Below are 20,059 nucleotides of genomic sequence, written 5' to 3' on the forward strand. Positions count from 1 at the left end.
TACTTCAGATCTGTAACAGAAAAGACACCAAGCTGGTTGGGAACACGGTGTTCTAAGTGTAACAAATGTATTGCAAGTCCAAGGAAAATGCACACTGGAGGGACTGACCCTATTGCACCCCTTCCCCAGGATTTCCCAGAGAGAAACATTCCTCTGGGGGTGGTTTTTGTTCTTCTTTGCCAGTTGAGAATGAATTGAGGTTGGCAGAGGCTTGGTTTTTACTATAGTGAGGTAAAGGATGTTTACAAATCACAAAGGTTTACAAATCACAAAGGTTGGCAGCCTGAAGAGCACATATGTTGGGAGGCATCTCATTTCTATACCTGGTTTGTAATTAGGAGTAGAGAGTTGATGGGATTAGTTTCAACCCTTGCGTTCAGGAGAAGGAACCCCTCGTACTTGGGGAGTAGAGGGTTCAGAATTCTGCACATTCTTTTCTGACTCCACAGGGAGAGGATTAGCTGAGCATTGGGCATGTTTGGAATGAGAGCACCTTGCCAATTTTTACTGAATTTGGACCAACCCATTGTAAAAATACAGTCTCTCTTCTTCAGACAAGCTCTTTGTTGTGTTCTCCTAAACCCTTGTGGATCCATCTGATGGACTGTCTGTAGCTGACAGATGGAGTTAATATTAAAGGTAGATTCTATACTTCTTTGGCCTTATTTGTCTATGAATGATACTAACTCATTTGTTCCCTGTGTTCCTTGAGTCACTTTATCAGGAGCTTGGTAGACTCCGTGTGCTTAGTATTTGCTTTCTCAGATCCTGCTTAGATTGTCTCAGATCAGTCCTTCCCATGGAGTGGGAAGGAATGAAAAGTATCAGTCACTTATGGAGCTTTTTCAAAATATTCATTACTGGGGCCCTAATCTAGACCTACTTAATCAGAATGGGGTGGGATTAAGGGTAAGGGGCAGGTGGAGAATGGGTTGGTATGTGCATTTTGGAATAGCTTCCTCTGCCCAACTTGAGAAATCTCAGATTTAGAACTACTGTTTTAGATTATCTAGCAAGGCTAGCCAAAATTATTGTGAAATCTGATATCGGGATGGTAATGCAGCTGCCAGCTATATTAGATGACTTTGGCCATGAGGAAAATCTTGGTCCTCATGTGAGAGGTCCTGAAAATATCCCATACTTACTCTTCTTTTCCAAAGTATTCAGAGTAAGCAGTGATCAGAAATCATGCAGCCCTCTCAGCTCAGGATTGAGCACCTTCTGTGTCCACACTTAGGATACATCAGTGAACAAAACAAATGTCCGTATCTATCCTGCGGAGTTTACATTCTTGTGAGGTTATTATTTGGGTCATGTAAATCTAATTAGTGGTTCCAGCCATTTGGGGTTTGGAGCCCTATCAGAGCTCTGCTTATCTTCCAGATAAATGTACATTATCTGTAACAATTTGCATATAAGGGGAGTTGGCAGCCTGAAGCCCATCCATGGACCCCAGGCTAAAGACCTAGAAAGCTTGCCTAGAATTGAAAATGTAGTGATTAGGATAAAGCCAGGCTGTGAGTTTGGGTGTTTGGACATATCTCCTAGACAAACTAGGTTGTATTTTCTTCATCTGTACAACTAAGGCAATGTGCAAAGAACTCGAAGGTGAAGTCTCTAGAAGAAGTATAAGTATAAAAAAAATGGCCAGACGTCCACTAAACCAACAGCATTTCTTTAGTCTGTGTTCTCTTTGAAATGCTAAGAATGATTTTGACTCTGTCCCCATTCCCACCTGTAGTTTCTGGTTGGCTGAGCTTGGACTCAGTGGATTAAAAGTCGAGTCATATGAGAATTTCCTTAACATGATCATTCATATTGTAAACTCCTGGACTTAAAGTGATAGTAAAATTATAAAGGACTTGAGAGGACATTTTAGTGAAATTCTGGCTTCAAAACACAGAAAATCACAGGAAGGAGTTGATTGAGGGGCTGAGGAAACAGCCAAAGAGTAAAGATTGGAGAAAGATGATAGGAAAAAAAGAGGGCAGCACTCAAATACAGTAGACTAAGCTGTCTGCCAGGAGAGCAGCTTCCTCCTTAAGCCAAAGTGAGTGGACTTGAGACCCAGATTAAAAAAAAAAAAAAAAAAATTCCTTTTTAGTCTCGAAGGGTCTATCACTGTTGCTTTATTATCAAATAGAACTCAGGGATAAAAGGGGAGGTGGGGGTGGGTGGTATAGCTCAGTAGTAGAGTACATGCCTAGTACCGCCCAGATTCAATCCCCAGTACCACCATTTAAAATAATTTTTTAATGAATTAATAAACCCAGTTACCTCACCCCATCAAAAAAAGAGGGGGAGAGAGGGGGGCAGATAAGGTTTGCTTTATTTATACCAATATTAATATGTCTCCATCCATAGAAAAGTTGTTGTTTGACTGGAACAAATGGCCAAACTGTGCCTCAGATGGTTTGTGGGTAACATGTACTGTAGAAACATGAATGAAATTTCCTTAGAGGCAACAGGAGAAAGAGTTATGTAGAAAGGACACAACTAAATTTAGAGGTTGACACACAATGAGCATGCAGAGTCCCATGCCAGTTGTACCTTTACCTCCCTGAAATCTGACCTTTAGTATAACCATAGGCCAAGACCTCTTTAAGGTGATCTTTACAGGGATAGTCTTGCCTGAGGTCTAGGAAGAACTTTCCAGATCTACACTGAGGAATTGCTAATTAAGTGCAGTATTCAAGGCCTTCCAGGCCAAGCTCCTATAAATTCAGAGCCCTTTGGAGAACAGAGCTGACCGTCCTCCTAGAGGAGCCAGGAGACTAGATGGTTCCGGTTGTAACTGTTTTCCAGCACATGTAAAAAATTATTCTACATGAAACCTTACAACCTGCTATTAATAAGAAGATGTCTCATTGTTAGCTCAATGATACGTTAAAGCCAAAGCTAGCTAACCTAGGGGAATATAATCATACCACTAATTATCTTTAGTTTCTGTTTTTAAAGAAGCCCTTTAAAATGGTCAAAGGAATTTCAGACTTCTCTTCCTGGGACTGTTTAGATTTGTTTTGAGGTTCTATTCAGCTTGTGAAGCTATATTGTTAAAACCTGCTACTCAGTTTTTGAAAAAATCCTACTGTTCTTAAAAAAACAGAACAGCCAGAATTTTTATTCTTTATTCATTAAATGAGTGCTTTAAATAATGTCTGCCATGGATATGAAACCAAGATTCAGTAGTCGTATATCATGTCACTTAAATCCAGAATATTTCAATAAAATTAATAACCTTACAAGAACTTTTTTAAGTCGTAGTAGTCAGAGAAGTGGCACCAGAAAGTGGGAAAGCATCAATAACAAAATGTAAAAATTGTTTTATCCAAAAATTTTAGTTGGGGTCCCCAAATTTATTATAACTCATGTTGAAATGGGAAAATCCAGCCCTACCAGATCTTCCAAACATGTTACAAGGTGTGACGTGACTTGGACTGGGTACTGTTTGAGTGGTACACCACAGATGAGAAAGGAGCCTAGTAGAATGGTCTCAATTTAAGAGCATAACGAAGAGTTACTGTGTGAAAGAAAAGTTCCCCTATCACCAATCTGCACAAACTCCCATAAAAAGCACATTTAAAATATATTCTCTGGTGCAGGTTTTAAAACATGATCATTTCTTATGAAAATAGCCAGCAGGTTTCCCAGATGACCAAAAAAAAAAAATTATTGGTCAGTTTTGACCATACCAAATTGAAAACCCCCTTGTGGAAATAAATATAGGTGGAATTTTAAAATTGCTTTTGATTCCGATAGGAAACTCTGATCATTTCTTTCATCGTAGTAAAGTGTCAGGATTAGGTTGCCCGTACATTCTCCTCCTTCTCAAAAGACAGTTGAAAGTATGTGGCAGAGTGGAGCTTTTTGCTTCCACAATGTTTGGGCTCTGCTATTTTCTTCTCACCCTTTCCAAATCTAAGCAGCATTATCCCTCAATGACATTTTATTGGCAACTTTAAAATATTACTTTTCTTTGCATCATTTCACTTTTATCAATCTGGATTTTGGAACTGAAAGAATTCTTTTCTCTCTCCAAAGCTCACAAATGTTTATCTGGTACTCTAAGTTCAGAAAGCTTTAGGGCAATAGTAGACTGTTATGTAAACTAACCTCTTGAAAATAAATGGGAAAGCTGCTGTTTCCCCAGCCTGTTCCAAAAGAAGGATAGTACTGTTCTTGTAGAGATTTTTTTTTCTTTTACTTTTAGCATAAAAAAAAACAAAACAAAACTCAATGTTGGTAGCAAATTGCCTTGAGCAAGTCACTTAACCCCTACCCCTATTCTGTTTTGTCATCTGTGAAGGATAGATCCAGCAGTCAAAGGATTCCAAAATGTTTTGAAAATACAAATCCTCTATAAGAAAATCTTAGCCATGAGCCACAAATGTTGAAGCAGACTGTTTAGAGAGAATAGAAATGTAGGCACTTACAAAGGACTTTGGTTTTCACCATACTAATAAGTACGGATTTCAGACTTACAGTCAGCGTATGCTATCAGGTGGTTTTACTTGTTCTTTATATCCAAGATTTAAACAAAAATGGCTTGAAAAACATTTAGATCAGTGATATTCTAGCAGTGTTATTGGTAAAATTTGCTGAAGAACTTTTCCTATACAAAAGTTCATTTTGACTTTTTGGTTTACCATACAGCCTAAAGCGAGAGATCTTTATCCTTATGCATCTGTCCACTTTGCTCATTAGAAAATAGCTAATCAGAAAGTCACTGGTCAGGAAAACCCAAACTGTTTTATTATTATCTGAGAGAGAGAGTAGGGGAATTGTACTGTATTCATTCTGGAGCAACAGGTAGCTCTTATTTCTAAATACCTTCAAAGAAGTTGTAGTCTGCATTTTGTTTCAACCAGCTTGTTTCTTATAGGCTACCTAAGTTCAGGATTTCATACTGAGACTTTTACCTAAAATTGAACATAAACATTTCAATTTAGAAAGCCAAGAAGATGGCAGATACTGCCTCTCTAGAATGAAAAATAGAATTATGTTTTTAATGTGGTTGATTATCTTTGATAGTTCTTGTCTGTGTATTATGTCCCTAGTCTCTCCTCCTAGAGGCTTAATATTTTGTTTTGTTTTTAAGAGCTGTGCAAACTAAAGCGCATTGTAGCTGATCTTTAAAGTGGTTTCACCTTGTCATTTGAACTTGAGAAAAATTAACTGCACAATGGATTCTGAAAGGTCTCATTAAGCCACTCACCTTTAGAAACAATACCTGTTAACTACATAGTTACTATTTAACATTAGCTCTTTTAAATTAGATTATGTTATCTAATACTGAATTGATGGGTTTTTCCTCCCTTGAGCCTATGCTTGATGGGAAGCAGTGATGGTGACTAAAAAAGTGATACAGTTTCTGTGTCATTAACCTTTGTTGAGTGTTAGTCTAGGTTCTGAAAGCTGACTCTCATACACTCAACTGCTGCTTATTGGGAGCTACGTGTATTTCTTCTGTCATATCACAAGAGGAGTTCACTCACTCAAGCAGATATATGAAGAGGGTTTGAATTTATAAAATGTAGCTGGCTTTCAACTTTACTTAAGCTAGACTTCCAGATCAAGAAGGACGAATTGTTCTTATAACAACTGCAATCTTGTTCCTTCTTGGTAAGCTAAGAAATTACACAGATAGCATTTACTCAGCTTACGTGGCCACCTTCCAAAATACCACAGACTTCATTTTCCTTTTGGAGCTGTCCCCTGATGGCTTGCTTTCAGTGTTAACTTTTCTTCTCATAGAAATTTGTTTGGAGAATACAGATTTACCTAATTTGTAAGCAGTTGAAAAGTTTCCATCTTAAAGAACATCCCAGCATACCTTGTGAGCTTCACTTAAAATCAGCATTGGCTTTAGAGAGGATTGCAAATTAAGGCTAATGACTTTTTATTACAAACATATAAGGTGAACAGTAGTAACCTGGCTCGATCTTTCCCAGCATTCAAGAATTATTGATTTTTATACTCTGTGAACCAATGCAAGTGGAAGAAAAAAAGGTGCAGAGTATTTTGCCATGCTACCTTTTGAGGAAGGAAGAGAGGGAAAATAAGAATATAAATACATATTTGCTTTTTCTACCTCCAAAAATGAACATAAGAAAGATAAACCAGGAACCAATAAAAATGGGAGAGTGGAACAAAGTTAAGGGATAGGAATGGAAATGAAACTTCTTTGAGTCTACCTTTTAAACTTTTGAGTCATGTTTATATGTCAAAAAATAAAATTAGGAAAAAGGAAACCCTGAAATTGCTTGTAAACAGAAACAAATGAACCTAAATACATATTAGGAAGGTTACACAATCACCCAGGAAACAGTACTTTGACTATACATCTTTGTGACATACATTCTAAGGACAAAAAGAACTTCAGTGAAATACAGTTCACTGTGTAATTTATTGTTAATAGTATTAGTCTTGTAATTTTGAAATTATTTTATATTTTATAAAGCAAATAAGTAAATATTTTGTTGCTATTAGAGACTGAGATTGTCATCATAAGAGAAAAGAGACAGAAATAGCAAAATTAAAAGTTAAAAAAATCATGTTAAATTTGAAATAGAAATATCAGTAAGAACCCATGAGTAAAACAAAAAGATTTGTATGTCTACTGAAATAACCCAGAAGCACTGACATCTCTTATAGCAACTAGCACACCTTATACCCAGATTTTAGTTTTTAAATACCATTCCCCAGTGGAAGAAATCAGGGCTCCTTGGAGAAATGACTGATTCTAGGTCTGAAGTGCAGGAAGAACAAGGTGAGCCTGTTGTAGCTTCTTATATCAGAAGGAAAGGAAGCATTTAAATGAGATCGTGTCAAAAGAAGAGTCACAGCTTGAAAGAGGCTCCTACTGGCCCAATTTGGGACAATTGGAGCACTCGGTGCACTCATGTAATTGAGTATAACGTTTTGGATAAATAAAAATATGAATGAAGAGTAAGAAAGAAAAAAGAGTGAAGAGAGAAAGGAGGCAAGCTTTTCTTTATGATAGAACACCAGCTAATATATGTAGAAGGAATGATAGAAAAAAAATCATGATTCTCTCCTCCCCAATATAATTGGCTCAGGCAAATATTATGAACAGATGGTAAAGTCACTAGGGAACAGGACATTCACAAGCTGACAAGTATCACCCCACAAATTAACCTTTACTTACAATGGAGAAAATATACCTTTCAAAGACTAATGTTACCACTTTAACCAAGGGTCCAGTTTGGTGTCCCTAATAGAGAAGTGTATAACATCATTATGAAATATTCTTGCCAAATTTTAGCCTCTTTCTAATCAAAACTCACCGGACTTCCAGGTTACAGGAAGGAAACAATCTGAAAAATTCAAAATATAGCAGATTCTATAAAAGCAGTTGACTTGGACTCTGGGAAGAAGAGTCAGTACCACAAGGGCGGGAAAAAAAGTGGGAGGACTGTTCTAAATTAGCAGAGACTACAGGAACCTAACCGTCAAATGCATTTAATGAACCTTAATTCCATTCTGGGTTGGAAGAGTTGTGGAGGCTGTTGGGTCTACAACCATGAAGGATGTTCTTGAGAAAATTAAGTGTTTGAATACAGACTGGATATTTGATAACACAGAATTTTGTTGCTCTCAAGTATGATAATAATATCGTTTTGTAGGAGAATATCCTTGTTCTTAGAAGATGCATTCTGAAGAATTTATTGTGAATTTTTGTATTTGCAACTTTTTTTTTTCTTTTTTGCAGGACTGTTTGAAAGTATGCATATATAGAGAGAGAAACTTAACATGGAAAATGGAAAGATTCAATCTAGGTGGAGGGTATACACATGTTCATTATATTATCAAATTTTTTATATGTTGAAAGTGATCATAATAAAGTTGGAAAAATATATAGAAAGTGTAACAGTAGTGCCAGGGCGGGTGCAGTGGGAGGAACTTTGGTGTATCACTGAAGTTATGGGTATATTCCTGGAACCTGGATTTCTTCAGTCACCTGTACAAAGAAAAAAACTTTTTTAACCTAGAGTTAATAATAATTCTATGTCAGGAGTAAAAGAAGAATGACTGGCATGTTTTCATAGAATATTGGTAAGTGGATTAAAGATGAGGGAAGTAGAGACAGGCCAGGTAATTGGACGGGTAGATAGCTAAATAAGCATTGAAACATAGCCCAGATGCTTATGTTCTGTTGCAGTTTGTGCTTTTCAGAAGATTAGGAAGCCTTTTGTCTTGTTGCCATTTGTTAAACCTCTTCATCTTCTGGTTGGCAGTTGGAGTCTCAGATCACTCATTTCCACTAGAGCACTTTAGGAGATAATAGAAAGCCAGAGTGCATTGTCTGATATGAAGAGAGGAGGAGGAGCTGATAAGGATAAAACCATTCTTTGGTAGAGTTTTTCAAGCTTTATATTCCTTCGTCACCATTTAAGTGGCTCCGTGGTATGGGCCCTGGTGTTGCCTCACCCCTGGTTCCTGCCAACATTGGAGAAAGATCAGGTTGAGTCCCATTTTAAAAGGAGTGTTTCTTCTGCCTGTGGAATTAGATTCTAGTGCTATGTGTGTGTTATATCCTGTTACTGTTGAGAGAGATGGGTGGAGTGGGGGAGGGAGATGTGTACTGTGATTAGTCAGCTTGCCCACTCCCTCCCTCTAGAAACTCAGGCTCCATCTGGGGAAACTGACAACTTAGGAAACTTGAGATAGGGAAGGAGGACAGGGAGCAGCCCAAACCTGCTGAGTGTCAGAAGACTGGTTTTTGCACCGGGGAATAGAAGATTTGACTGGATGTGGCTGTGGATTTGACTCTGGCCTGAGATCGATTCCTTTGAGATAAGCTCTTTTCAGGTGGTGTATCTGAGGGCAACAAGTTGGAAAGGGGATGCCCTTCAATCTTTGGGATAGTTCTCTTGCCTAATTGAAAGTCTGAAAGACATTCAGACTTTTATAGTTCTTGTACCAAGAAATTGGCATTTATTGATAACTGTTTCTTTGGATTCATCTGAAATGGGAATCAGACTGATCAGTGGTGAGTATCAAGAAAAGGTCTTGCACCTCTTTAGGCTGACAGCCTTACTCTCTTCTTTTCCTCTGAAAAAAGAGCATGTAAGAGTAGAATCTGTGGAAGAAAGAATAAATTAGCCAAAAGATGTGTGAAAGAGGTATTAGAAAAGATGTGATAGGAATTCTGGAAGGGATTAATAATTGAGTTTGTTAAAATTTCTAGCTTCTGATGTCACTTTTTTGCTTAGTTTCTAAGTGTTAGCTTGGAAATAGGCTGACCATAATTTTTAAATAGAAAAAATTGCACACACAATATGCTAGAGATAGTGGGACATTGTATAAATTTGAGAATGTCTCAGAAAATCAGTAGTGTACTAGAAGAGGAATACGGGCCCTTCTGATAATCCTCAGCAGTAAGGAGGACCAGTGTCTCTGTAATCACTTCCAAGCTATGCTTGCTTAATGATTTGTTTTCCTAGTAAATTGCTCTTTACCTTTGAGCCTAGTTCATCACCCTTAGGAGGAAACTTTCTGAAGAAATTAAAAGCTGTTGTGAAATAACAGATTTAGTAAGATGTCTAGCCTAACCTCTGATTTTTGGAGGCCCAAGTTAAACAATATCCAGATAAGTCTGTGAAGAGTACAGCATTTAGCATGTTCCTGAAGAAGCAGTGAAATTCTGTGACAAAGCCATTTATGTTATCATTACACTGTGATTCAAAACATATCTACAGATATAAAGGACCATATTACCCTTCATAGCTCTTAGAATATCACTGGAGTACTTTGTTAGTACCTACCAAATGTGTTGACTAGAAGAATATAATACTTTGCATATTATCTTGATCATCATCTGTTGGATATAGTGTCATAGTGGAATGCTGATGGCTATCAGTTTCCTGATTCAGGAGCTAGAAGGCAAAATTGGGTGGGACCTGAGAAGGAAGTGTAACTAAGCTGTTTAACATCTGACCAGATAGATCATGTGTTTGTGAAAGTAAACTTCTCAGCTTGTAATGATAAAAAATATCAGGAGTAACTAAACAAATAGTATAGAACAGTTTTTCTTCTCTGGGTCTTATGATTGTTTTCAGTTGCCTATGATTCCTTTTTCTTGCTAAATTCTGTACAGCAATTCTTTCTGCTCACTCTGTCACTAGACTTACCACTAGGTTGTAGGGGTACCGTACCCCAAATTATTTCTTCAGTAGAGCTGTTTTTTTTTTTTTAACCATTCTCAGTATTACATAGAAAAGAGTCAACTGTTGTACCACTAAGCTATTTAGAGAAGTGCTCTAAAATAGTTAGCATGTAAAATTGGCCTCACATTTAATTGAGTTTTTAAGGCACAGTAAGTAGTCTTCTGTATTTGGATGTGCTATTTGGAGAATGGGTCAATCTGACCTTCTAACCTTTCTCAGATGTGATTGATATTAGTTCAAGAATAGAACACTGGTGTGCTTGTTTTGGGTAAGGCCATTTATGGGGTGGTGAGTGTCCAAACAGAATAGTTCTTAACATAGGACTTTATGATTTTCAGATACTTTTTGGGACTTCAGTTATGTTGTTATCTTCTTTCCCCTCCTCCTCTTCTCCATCCTACATCATATTTAGAGCTGGCATTCCTAACAGACCTATATTTAAAGAAACATGAAAACATACCAATTAAGACTTAATAATGATTAGAAGAAACCATGATAAAAGGAAGTAATGTAAACAGAACAACTTTGTAGTCATTCTTTGTATTATGTTTTTACCTAAATGACCATGTTTAGCTTAAATGCAGTGAGTCTAACCCAGTTAAAAGGCTGTTATTGAGATCTGGTTTCACTAGAGAGAAAACTTGTGATATCTATAAATTGCTTTTGGCAACACTGCCTTTATTTACAACGTGAAGGTGAACAACACTTGGGAGGTACTTCACCAAGGGGAAGACAGAGCTGCTAGCTATGAAAACAGCCAGTGGAGCTGGATAGCCTGGTGGAAACTAGCAAAGAAGCTGCATTTCATATCAGCAGTTGCTGATACAGCTTCTCTTCCTGCAGGTATTTTGGGGTGGGAGAGAAGACAAGGTTGTTGTCCATCTTTGTGTAGCTGGATCATTTTACTTACAAGCCATGAGAGTCTTAAAATGCTGCAAGAATACACAGCAACATGTATGACATTCATGTCATGGCCTGAGTTAACTTTCTGTGCCCACTTCAAATATGGACCATACTCATTATTTGAGAGATGAGGCACTGCCGTGATTAGTAAGCTGCTTGCAACACTGATATTTTTAGATGGGAAAGATTTTGTTAAGCTTTAGACTAGTAGTGAGCTGTATTAATACAATGTAGGATTATGAGTGTTAGTTCTTAGATTGCTAAAGAAACACATTTCCATCTTGACACAGCAGCCTCTATATTTTTTATTTAAAAAATTGTAAATGTTAACTGCAGTTCCCTCCCCTTCCCTTCTGGCCCAGGTGAATGGTGTCTGGGAATATACCTAGAACCTTTTGGAAAAAGATGAACAGGGGAGGAAATTGTAACAGCCACTAGAGGAGAGCAGCTTCCAGATAGGCTGCCCACGCTAGGAACGAGGAGGCTGGTGTTGGAAGGGCTGCCTCTGGGGAGTGTTAAAAGGTGTTGATGGTCTCTTGACAGTGTATTTTTCATGCCACCAAAATAACTGCTTATTGGATTGGAAGTCATTACCTTGGTCCTGGATTAATCGCTTCAGTAAAACTAGCTTTGCTGACTACAGAAGTCATGTGAACATGCAATGGGAAATCCTATCTAGAAGGGCAGATGCTGACCTGTGGCCACTTAAATAAGTGATTTTGTTTTTGCTTTGTTTTGTTTTAAAAGGCCATTGTGTTTTTGACATTTAAGCAATTTAAAGTTGAAGTTGGAACACCTAAACTAAAAAGCTGCTTTGGATATATAAAGATACTTCTTAATCAAGTTCCAGTGCAGTATATGTGGTTTAGCTTGAGTATTATTTACTTATTTATTTTTGAAATTCGATTGATTTGATCCTATAGAAGAAAGAAATTTGAAGGGTTCACTTATTCTACAGGTAATTATTGAACACTTTCTATGTGCAAGGCCCTGGTCTAGATGCCGGGATATGTAGCTCTTTCCCTTCCACGCCTTTAGGATCGTCCTTAGACTTAATAAAACAGGCTGTAGACTCTGCCTCGTCCTTATTTCACAGAGCAACCTAAAGAAAAAAACTTGCCCTGTCAGATGTTGAGCCGAGGTGGGTTTTAAATGGAAGCACACTGAAGCTTTTCTTTCAGGCCTGCTACCCAGTAGTAGTATGTATGACTAATATTGCATCAGTATTCTCTGCTTTGATTCTTGGTAGAAACGTAAGTGTTCCTTGGTTTCTGCTTCATTACTGTAAAGTCCTGCTAATTCAGTAATAGCCTTGTTCATAGTAGCCGCCTGTGCCTAGGCTGCACATCTGAGCCTGATTCTTACATTGCCAGCAGATGCTACCCTAGCTGGAGGGTACATATGACAGAGGAGGGGAATGTTTTGTAGCTGTAACTAATGGGCAGTTTACTGTTCTTGGCTTCAAAATGCCTATGACCCTGTTGCTAGCAATATTGAGAAAAGATTTTTAATCTGTAAGAGTTTACATTTCCAGAAATATTTGCTAAAAACTTAGTTTAATGGATTCTCCATGGGAACCTTTTCAGATTCAGTCAGATTGTTTCAGATTATCAAACCATTCTGTTTTTCATGGGAGGTTGGGGTTTATTTTATATTCAGAGAAAAGATGTATCAGAGTTTAAACAGGAGTTCAGGAGGTAGGTTTAAACCACTTAATAGAAGAATGTGTTTTCCTACACTTTAGAAATGCCCATTAACTTATCTATAAATAATGTTAATTGTAAGCTACTTGCTATTTATTAAGGCCAGTATTCAAGTATTTCAAGTATCCTTCAGCAGGTAACTAGTTCTGCTTTATTTCATTTAAGGAAGTTTTTAATACAGAGTTTCCAAGTAATTATTTTTTCCTTCCTTCAAATTAGTCCTAATTAGTTAGAATTACTATGATGTGTATGTTTTTAAATTTTTTTAGAATATTCTGATATTTTACTGGATATGGAAGGTTCTGGGGATACCATCTTGGCTTTGTACAGTATAGATGTGATTGGACTCTGACTATTGGCACCTCAGTGCCCATCACCATTTAAGGCATCTCTTCATAATTCTTTCAAAAAACAAGACCGCTGCTAACTTCAGGATAAGAATGTGCTACAAGAGAATATTCTGAAATAAAAAACAAGCAGAAGCACTAAGAGATTATGCCTGCTTTTTGATAAGAGTTGGGAGGAAGGGTAAAGAGTTTAATGTGTCAAAGTTGTAAGGGGGAAGAAAACTGTGGAATGTGGGAAAGAAGACCCGTGGAATTAGACAGATGCTAAAAGAAGTTGGGTATTAAGATTTTTCTCTCTTGTCCCCCTCTCCCGACAAAATTCTGCCAAAAGCATTGGGAAGAGATAGGAATTTTGGGAGGAGTCAGTAGCTTCTGCCATCTTCATTTCTGGAGGAAAAGTGGGTGGTTTAATAGGAGCTACATGACAGCATTAGCTTTTAGGGGAGACAGTGTATGGCCTTTAAAAATGAAACATTTCATAGAATCCTTGTTGTAAGTTTCAACTTTTTGTCTTTCTCTTATAGCAAATCCAGTTTGCTGATGACATGCAGGAGTTCACCAAATTCCCTACCAAGACTGGCCGGCGATCTTTGTCTCGCTCTATCTCTCAGTCCTCCACTGACAGCTACAGTTCGGGTAGGTGTGGCCTTCATAATCTCTTTGATCTCTCTTCCTTGTTCCAGAGCCTTGAGCTAGCTCTCTACCCAGTTTTCTTCACTTATCTAGAATCTGAAAATATATCAGGACCGCCCATCTTTGTGCTGAAAGCTGATAACTAGTGGTGGGAAATGTTCCCATCCAGGTTGGTAGCCGGAGAAACTTTTGTCATCTTTAGACTTTCCTCCCCTGATGATCTCTGTGTGTGGTCTGTGGCCAGTGACTGGTTGGTAGTACTGGGCCAATTCCCATTCCCACGTTTATCCACCCAGATTGCAAAGGGAGAGAATCAGTGGTATTTTGGCTGACAGAACTGGCCTTGGAAAAGAGGTGTTCTTTGGAAGCATAATTTCTGATTTCTTTGTGTAAGATATACCCTGCCACCTCTTTTTCTTTCTTGCCTTTAAGACTGCTTATATTGGCACAATAAAAACTAGTATTTGGCTCCTTTTATTTACTAGGTTGCCCTTTTGGTTGAAGTATCCTGCCCTGTTAACCTTTGCAGTGGGAAAGAGTCAAGCTAATGTGGCTCCAGCTGTTTCTTTTTAGTTCTCCTCTCCTATCTTAACCCTATATAAGTAGTCTTTTTTCCTGATCTGAATTGTGCCCTTCTCAACTTTAGAGGGGGTATTAGAAAACATGGAAAAGGGTACAGAATTTTAGGGTTTGAGTACTGGAGGAAACGGTGCATCTAATCCAACCCCCTCATTGTTCAACTGAGGAAACATTGTTAAAAGATTAAAAGGCTTTGCCCAAGGTTATAGATTGCTATTAATGTCAGTAAAGGGATTTTTACTAAAAGCTATTTATCCTCTTTTGCCAGAATGAACTGAGCTTGAGATACAAGGACTTTTAAAAAAAAAAAAAACAAAGTAGTTTTTAAAAACAACTTCTCTGTCCTGTGCCACTGATAACCCAGTATGGAAAGGGTAGGCAGACAAGTGCAAATGGTGGTATACATGGTTAAGCACTAAAATAAATGAATATTCAGACTTACTGTAGATATGTGGGCAAGAAAAGATTTCAAACCTAAGGACTGTCATAAATGAAAATATGTTTTGGAATGACAGATACAAAAATGTTGTTAGTTGACAAGCTAATTATAGCTAAGAAAGAAAAAATTTTGAAAGATTGAGTTATAAGAGGAAGGAAGATGGGATGAGTGAAGAAAGCTTTAAGGAAGTCTTCAAAGATCTTGATGGCCATGTATTATGGAAACCTATTAGAGCATTTCTCGAAAGCATGGTGACAGGTAAATTTTCCTAGTGGGGTAGATAACCTTTGGTAATATTTGTGTTAGCTGGATAGAAGGAGGGTGTGTGCATGGAAGTCAGTGAGAGAGACCTGATGCTGGCAAAGATGGTAATCAAGAAGATATTTGATTAGGGAGAAAAGAGGTGATTTGTGAGATAAGGAGTGATTGTTGTTATATGTCCTCCTGCATATCTATCTGAAAGGACATTTTTAGCCTTTTGTAAAGCTGCTTTTTAAAGTTGAACATCTTGAGTGATCTCAGGACTGTTAATAGAAGCTGCTCACCTTTTATGTCATTTCTCTCTGTTCATGAATATAACCTAGTGTAAAATCTGTAAGATTTTCTAAGATCATCTTACTGCTTTTATCCATTTATACATTAATGGTTGTCAAAGTATGGTCTTCTAAACAGCAAGATCAGCAACACTTGGGAACTTGTTAGAAATGCTAATTCTTGGGTCCCACCTGAGACCTGCTGAGTGGGAATTTCTGGCATTGGGGCCTAGCCTATGTGTGTTCCAACAAACCTTCCATGTGATTCTGATAGATGCAAAGTTTGAGAACCAGTAATCTATAGAAATAGCATCTCTTATATGCCCTAAATTATTATTTTATTTTTGCCATGTCTGGTTCCAGTTCAGGTTGGGACCAAGTACCCACATTATCAGGGATTCACTTGAGCTGGCATAGCATTGGAATCAATAGCTCCTTATCACAGGCACTAATGGCGAAGTGTCCTCAGGGTATGTAAGAGGCCTACAACACTAAAAAATCTACATAGGTTTCGTTAGTACCATCTATTAGACCCTGGAGGAGTAGAACAGAGAGTGACATAAAAGGTGGCTCCAATTAAGAGTGTTCACTTAAAAGAGTCCCTTAGAGACTGTACTCTGTGGAGTTGAGCCCACTGAGGTTTTTCTATCCTCATTTCTTTCTTTCCCGGCTCTAGCTGCGTCCTACACAGATAGCTCTGATGATGAGGTTTCCCCCCGAGAAAAGCAGCAAACCAACTCGAAGGGCAGTAGCAACTTCTGTGTGAAGAATATCAAGCAGGCAGAATTTGGACGCCGGGAGATTGAGATTGCAGAACAAGGTAAAGAAAGGGGGTGGGTAGGGGACCAGAAGCAACCCACTCGTTGGTCATCCAGAATCCAGAAACAACTCAAGACTTGAAAGCTAACTTGAAAGTCTCCTGGGAAAATCCAGTATCCTGGACGTTTATATAAAAACAGATCTGTCTGTATGGAGCTTGGGCCTCAGGATTCTTGCTCTTGTTCTCCCTGCTTCCTGTTCTCAGCATGTGGTAATTACACAGAGTGGTTTCTCTTTTCCTCCCCCAAGACACCATATTCAAAGATCTGCTTGCGGAGTCAGCAAGTCCTGGGTCACTACGTGGTGGTTAGTTCTGTGGGATCCTACCACAATAGCAGAGACCCAGATTTCCCAGAAGCAGCAAATGTAGGAGGATTTTCAGCTAAGGATGTGGTGACCTGGGGGCTCACGTGGTCTTTGATCCTGAGCACCCTCTGCTGGAGCAGGAGTAAAAGTGACTGACAATAACAATAAGTTAAATATTGGTTTCTTTACCCAGCCCCACTCCCAATAAGGTTTCTTTACTCTGTTGTTGCTTTCACATTGAAGGCTCTCTACTGGCAGGGAGTACAGAAATCAAACAGACTGACAGAATAGGATTAGATAGCATAGAAAAACAGAAGCAAGTGGCTTCTGCTGAGGTGAAGTCTTTCTTCCTGGTCTGATGATTGTAGTATGTAGGAGTCCATTAGCCAATGCCATGACTACTGAACTCTTCTCCCAAATGAATGATGAGACTCACCCTCCATTGTGATCATTTTTGAGAATTTAACTACATGTAAGCCCTCTAAATATAAGTCTGAAACAATAGAGGAAGAGAGTAATTCCAAATAATTAGATGACAACTCCCTGCTGTGGTTCTGCCTGTTGAAGCTGCCAGTCACAAGAGAAATATGCTTAGAGTTCTTCTACCTTATCTCACCATATCTCAACATATTAGACCAGCCCTAGATGTTGCAGGGGCAGGAATTAATGGCATTCCTAGTGCAGACCTAGCTCAAATCCTCTGTTCTTTCACAGACATGTCTGCTCTGATTTCACTCAGGAAACGTGCTCAGGGGGAGAAGCCCTTGGCTGGTGCTAAAATAGTGGGCTGTACACACATCACAGCCCAGACAGCGGTGAGTTTGCTGGGGGAAAAGAGATGGACTTCTGATGAAGAGGGAAAAAAACTTTTTTTTCCCTTGCCAATCTATCCAACCTACAAATGCTAACTATTAGGTGAAACTTGTCAGTTACACAATAAAGGGGTTTTCTACTTTGTTTGTATAGATATAGCCTGCTTTTAGCAAACCTGACTTAGATCTAGATTTGCAAAAATATAATTGTTATAAAAATGTTAAGACTTTTAGAAACATATCTTTTGGGTAAAGTTAGATACTAATGTGCTAACTAGTGGATTACACCCTTTTGTAATGTCCTAGTGTACTACCTGTTGCTGCTGAGTTACTGGGTGTTGTTCTTTTATATGCCACTCCTGTCTGGCCCTCCCTTTCTCACCCTGTTTTCCTATACATCTACATAGGTGTTGATTGAGACACTCTGTGCCCTGGGGGCTCAGTGCCGCTGGTCTGCCTGCAACATCTACTCCACTCAAAATGAAGTGGCTGCAGCACTGGCTGAGGCCGGTAAGTTCAGTTTTTTTCACCAACTTTGCCTCAAAGTAATTATCTAAACATAATTTTTACATATCAGAACTGTCTTTACAGCGTCATTTATGTCTGTGGGCTATAAAATATGGAGGGTAATAAAAATATCAACAGGAAGAAAATGAATAATAAAATAAAGGTCCATATCCATACTGGAATATTATATAGTTATTTTAAATGATCTTGAAAAGAATCTAATACATGGGGAAATGCCCAATTCTAATGTTAAATGAACAAGAAAGAACTTTGAACTTTAAACTATGTGAGCTATTTATGTCTGAGCTCAACTGGTCTCCTTTCACAAAAGTCTCATCACTTTTGAGAGAAGAGAAATAAGAAGTACCTTCTATTTGTTAGTTGCTTAGATAATTTGATATTCAGTATTGCATTGAAAATATATGGACCGCTTAAGAGTTCAATTCAACGTAAGCAATTTTTATTGTTAAATGTTCAGAAGAAAATCACTCTGAAGTTTCTTTAAGGATCTCCCATTTTCCTGTGATCCTCAGATAGCAACTGTGTAGTACTTTTGTTGTTTACTCTTTTCTAGTATATGTTGCAGAAAATTTGACGTTCCCCCTCAAAAATCCATAATCTTGCTACACAGAGATAATATTTGACATATTTTTCCTTTTTTGTATTCAGTTTTTACAGAGATGAAATCTAGTATGTATACAATTTTATAACCTAAATAATAACATTTTCAGAAGCAGTTCTCCATGTCACTGAAAACTTTGACAGCATCATTAATAATACTGATATAGCCATGTGATTTTTCTTGACTGTTTTCCTATTGTTAAACATTTTAGGTTATTTCAAGATACTTGCTAATATAAATAATGTTCCAGTGAATAACTTTGTCTTGATTTCCACTTCACTTTATCTCCTTAGGATACAGTTTCAGGTATAAAATTGGCCAAAGAGAATAACATTTTTAAGGTTCTAAAATACTTTGAAAAACAAAAATCCCTTAAATTCTTAACCATTTTCTGAACTAAAGGTGCTCTTTTGACTTTTTGCCCTTCCTAAATTTCCTTTCCAGAATAATATCTGTAACTTTTTTCTCTTCACCTGGATTTCAAAGACTAATATTGGTATAGGACACTCCCCAAAGGAGGAATCCACTGATTTGTTTCTATCTCTGCAGGAGTTGCAGTGTTTGCTTGGAAGGGCGAGTCAGAAGATGACTTCTGGTGGTGTATTGACCGCTGTGTGAACATGGATGGGTGGCAAGCCAACATGGTAATAATGCGTATTTATCCCACACTTTTGACAATGGATTTCTTTCCTTTTTTCCCTCAAAGCATGGTTCCCTAAATGTTTTGGATGTTTGGTCTTAAGCATTTTGTTGCCAAAGTGTTTAGCTTGATACCTATCCAGAATAGGTCTGAGTACTGAATGGAAAGGCGGGGGAAGGGTAAGACCAACTGAACACATGTGGCTCAAACACAGCAGAATGAAATAGAAGAAAATGATATGGTACATCTTTGGAGTAGGATTCTGGTTTCTTTCCTGCCCCAGCTCTCCTTTTGCATTCAAAGGGGCTGTATATTTCAAGGCTCTAGACTAAAAATGAGTCTGTGATAAGCCTACTACTCTTTTCACTATAGCCTAGAACAAACTTAGGAATCCATTTAACTATTTTACACCAACAAATTTAACTGTGTTTCCGCTGTCTAAACCTGCTCTAAGGAGCTCTCAGGAGTGCTCTTCCAAAACATACAGGGCTCTCTTACTAGTACGGAAAGTGGGTTCACAGTTCCCCCCAGCTCTAGCAGCCTGAATGCCCATAGAAGTCTTCTGGCTGTTCTGTAGATCCTGGATGATGGGGGAGACTTAACCCACTGGGTTTATAAGAAGTATCCAAACGTGTTTAAGAAGATCCGAGGCATTGTGGAAGAGAGCGTGACTGGTGTTCACAGGTAACAGATTCTGGAGTAGCTGCCCTTGTGTCCCTGCCTCAGCAAATTCTTCTGGTCTCTCTTAGGCTGTAGGGCTGTGTTTCAGGCTTGTAACTAAATGGGAGTATTTTCATTAGATAAAACTTGCAAATTTTTACCTTTGAAAAATCAAGGAGACTCTAAAAGGAAGTCATTTCAGGTTCTAGTTCACACATTTTTCTCTCCCATTTATTCCACTGTGATTCTCAATCAGTATTGGGAGGTAGGGGAATGAGTATATCTTGAAAACTGTATTCAACTTTGTACTATAATTTTATATTTGAAATATGAAAAAAGTCTATTGTAAAACTATGTTATACACAC

At 38.1% G+C, this 20,059-nt stretch overlaps 1 protein-coding gene across 3 annotated transcripts in view; it reads left to right on the forward strand.

Annotated features, from left to right (window-relative positions):
- The window catches only part of AHCYL1 (adenosylhomocysteinase like 1), a 36,933-nt gene that overhangs the window by 9,166 nt on the left and 7,708 nt on the right, over positions 1-20,059 (forward strand). For 2 of the 3 annotated variants that reach the window (XM_032487283.1, XM_014567803.2), the window contains exons 2-7: positions 13,668-13,779; positions 16,004-16,147; positions 17,167-17,267; positions 17,672-17,774; positions 18,943-19,037; positions 19,611-19,717. In XM_032487283.1, coding sequence (XP_032343174.1) covers positions 13,668-13,779; positions 16,004-16,147; positions 17,167-17,267; positions 17,672-17,774; positions 18,943-19,037; positions 19,611-19,717 — 662 coding nt within the window. Of the gene's footprint in view, positions 1-8,800; positions 9,014-13,667; positions 13,780-16,003; positions 16,148-17,166; positions 17,268-17,671; positions 17,775-18,942; positions 19,038-19,610; positions 19,718-20,059 lie in introns of those variants that run through there. The other variant, XM_032487282.1, reaches the window with a different exon arrangement.

This window comes from Camelus ferus, chromosome 9 (genome assembly GCF_009834535.1).
Source record: "Camelus ferus isolate YT-003-E chromosome 9, BCGSAC_Cfer_1.0, whole genome shotgun sequence".
NCBI lineage: Eukaryota > Metazoa > Chordata > Mammalia > Artiodactyla > Camelidae > Camelus > Camelus ferus.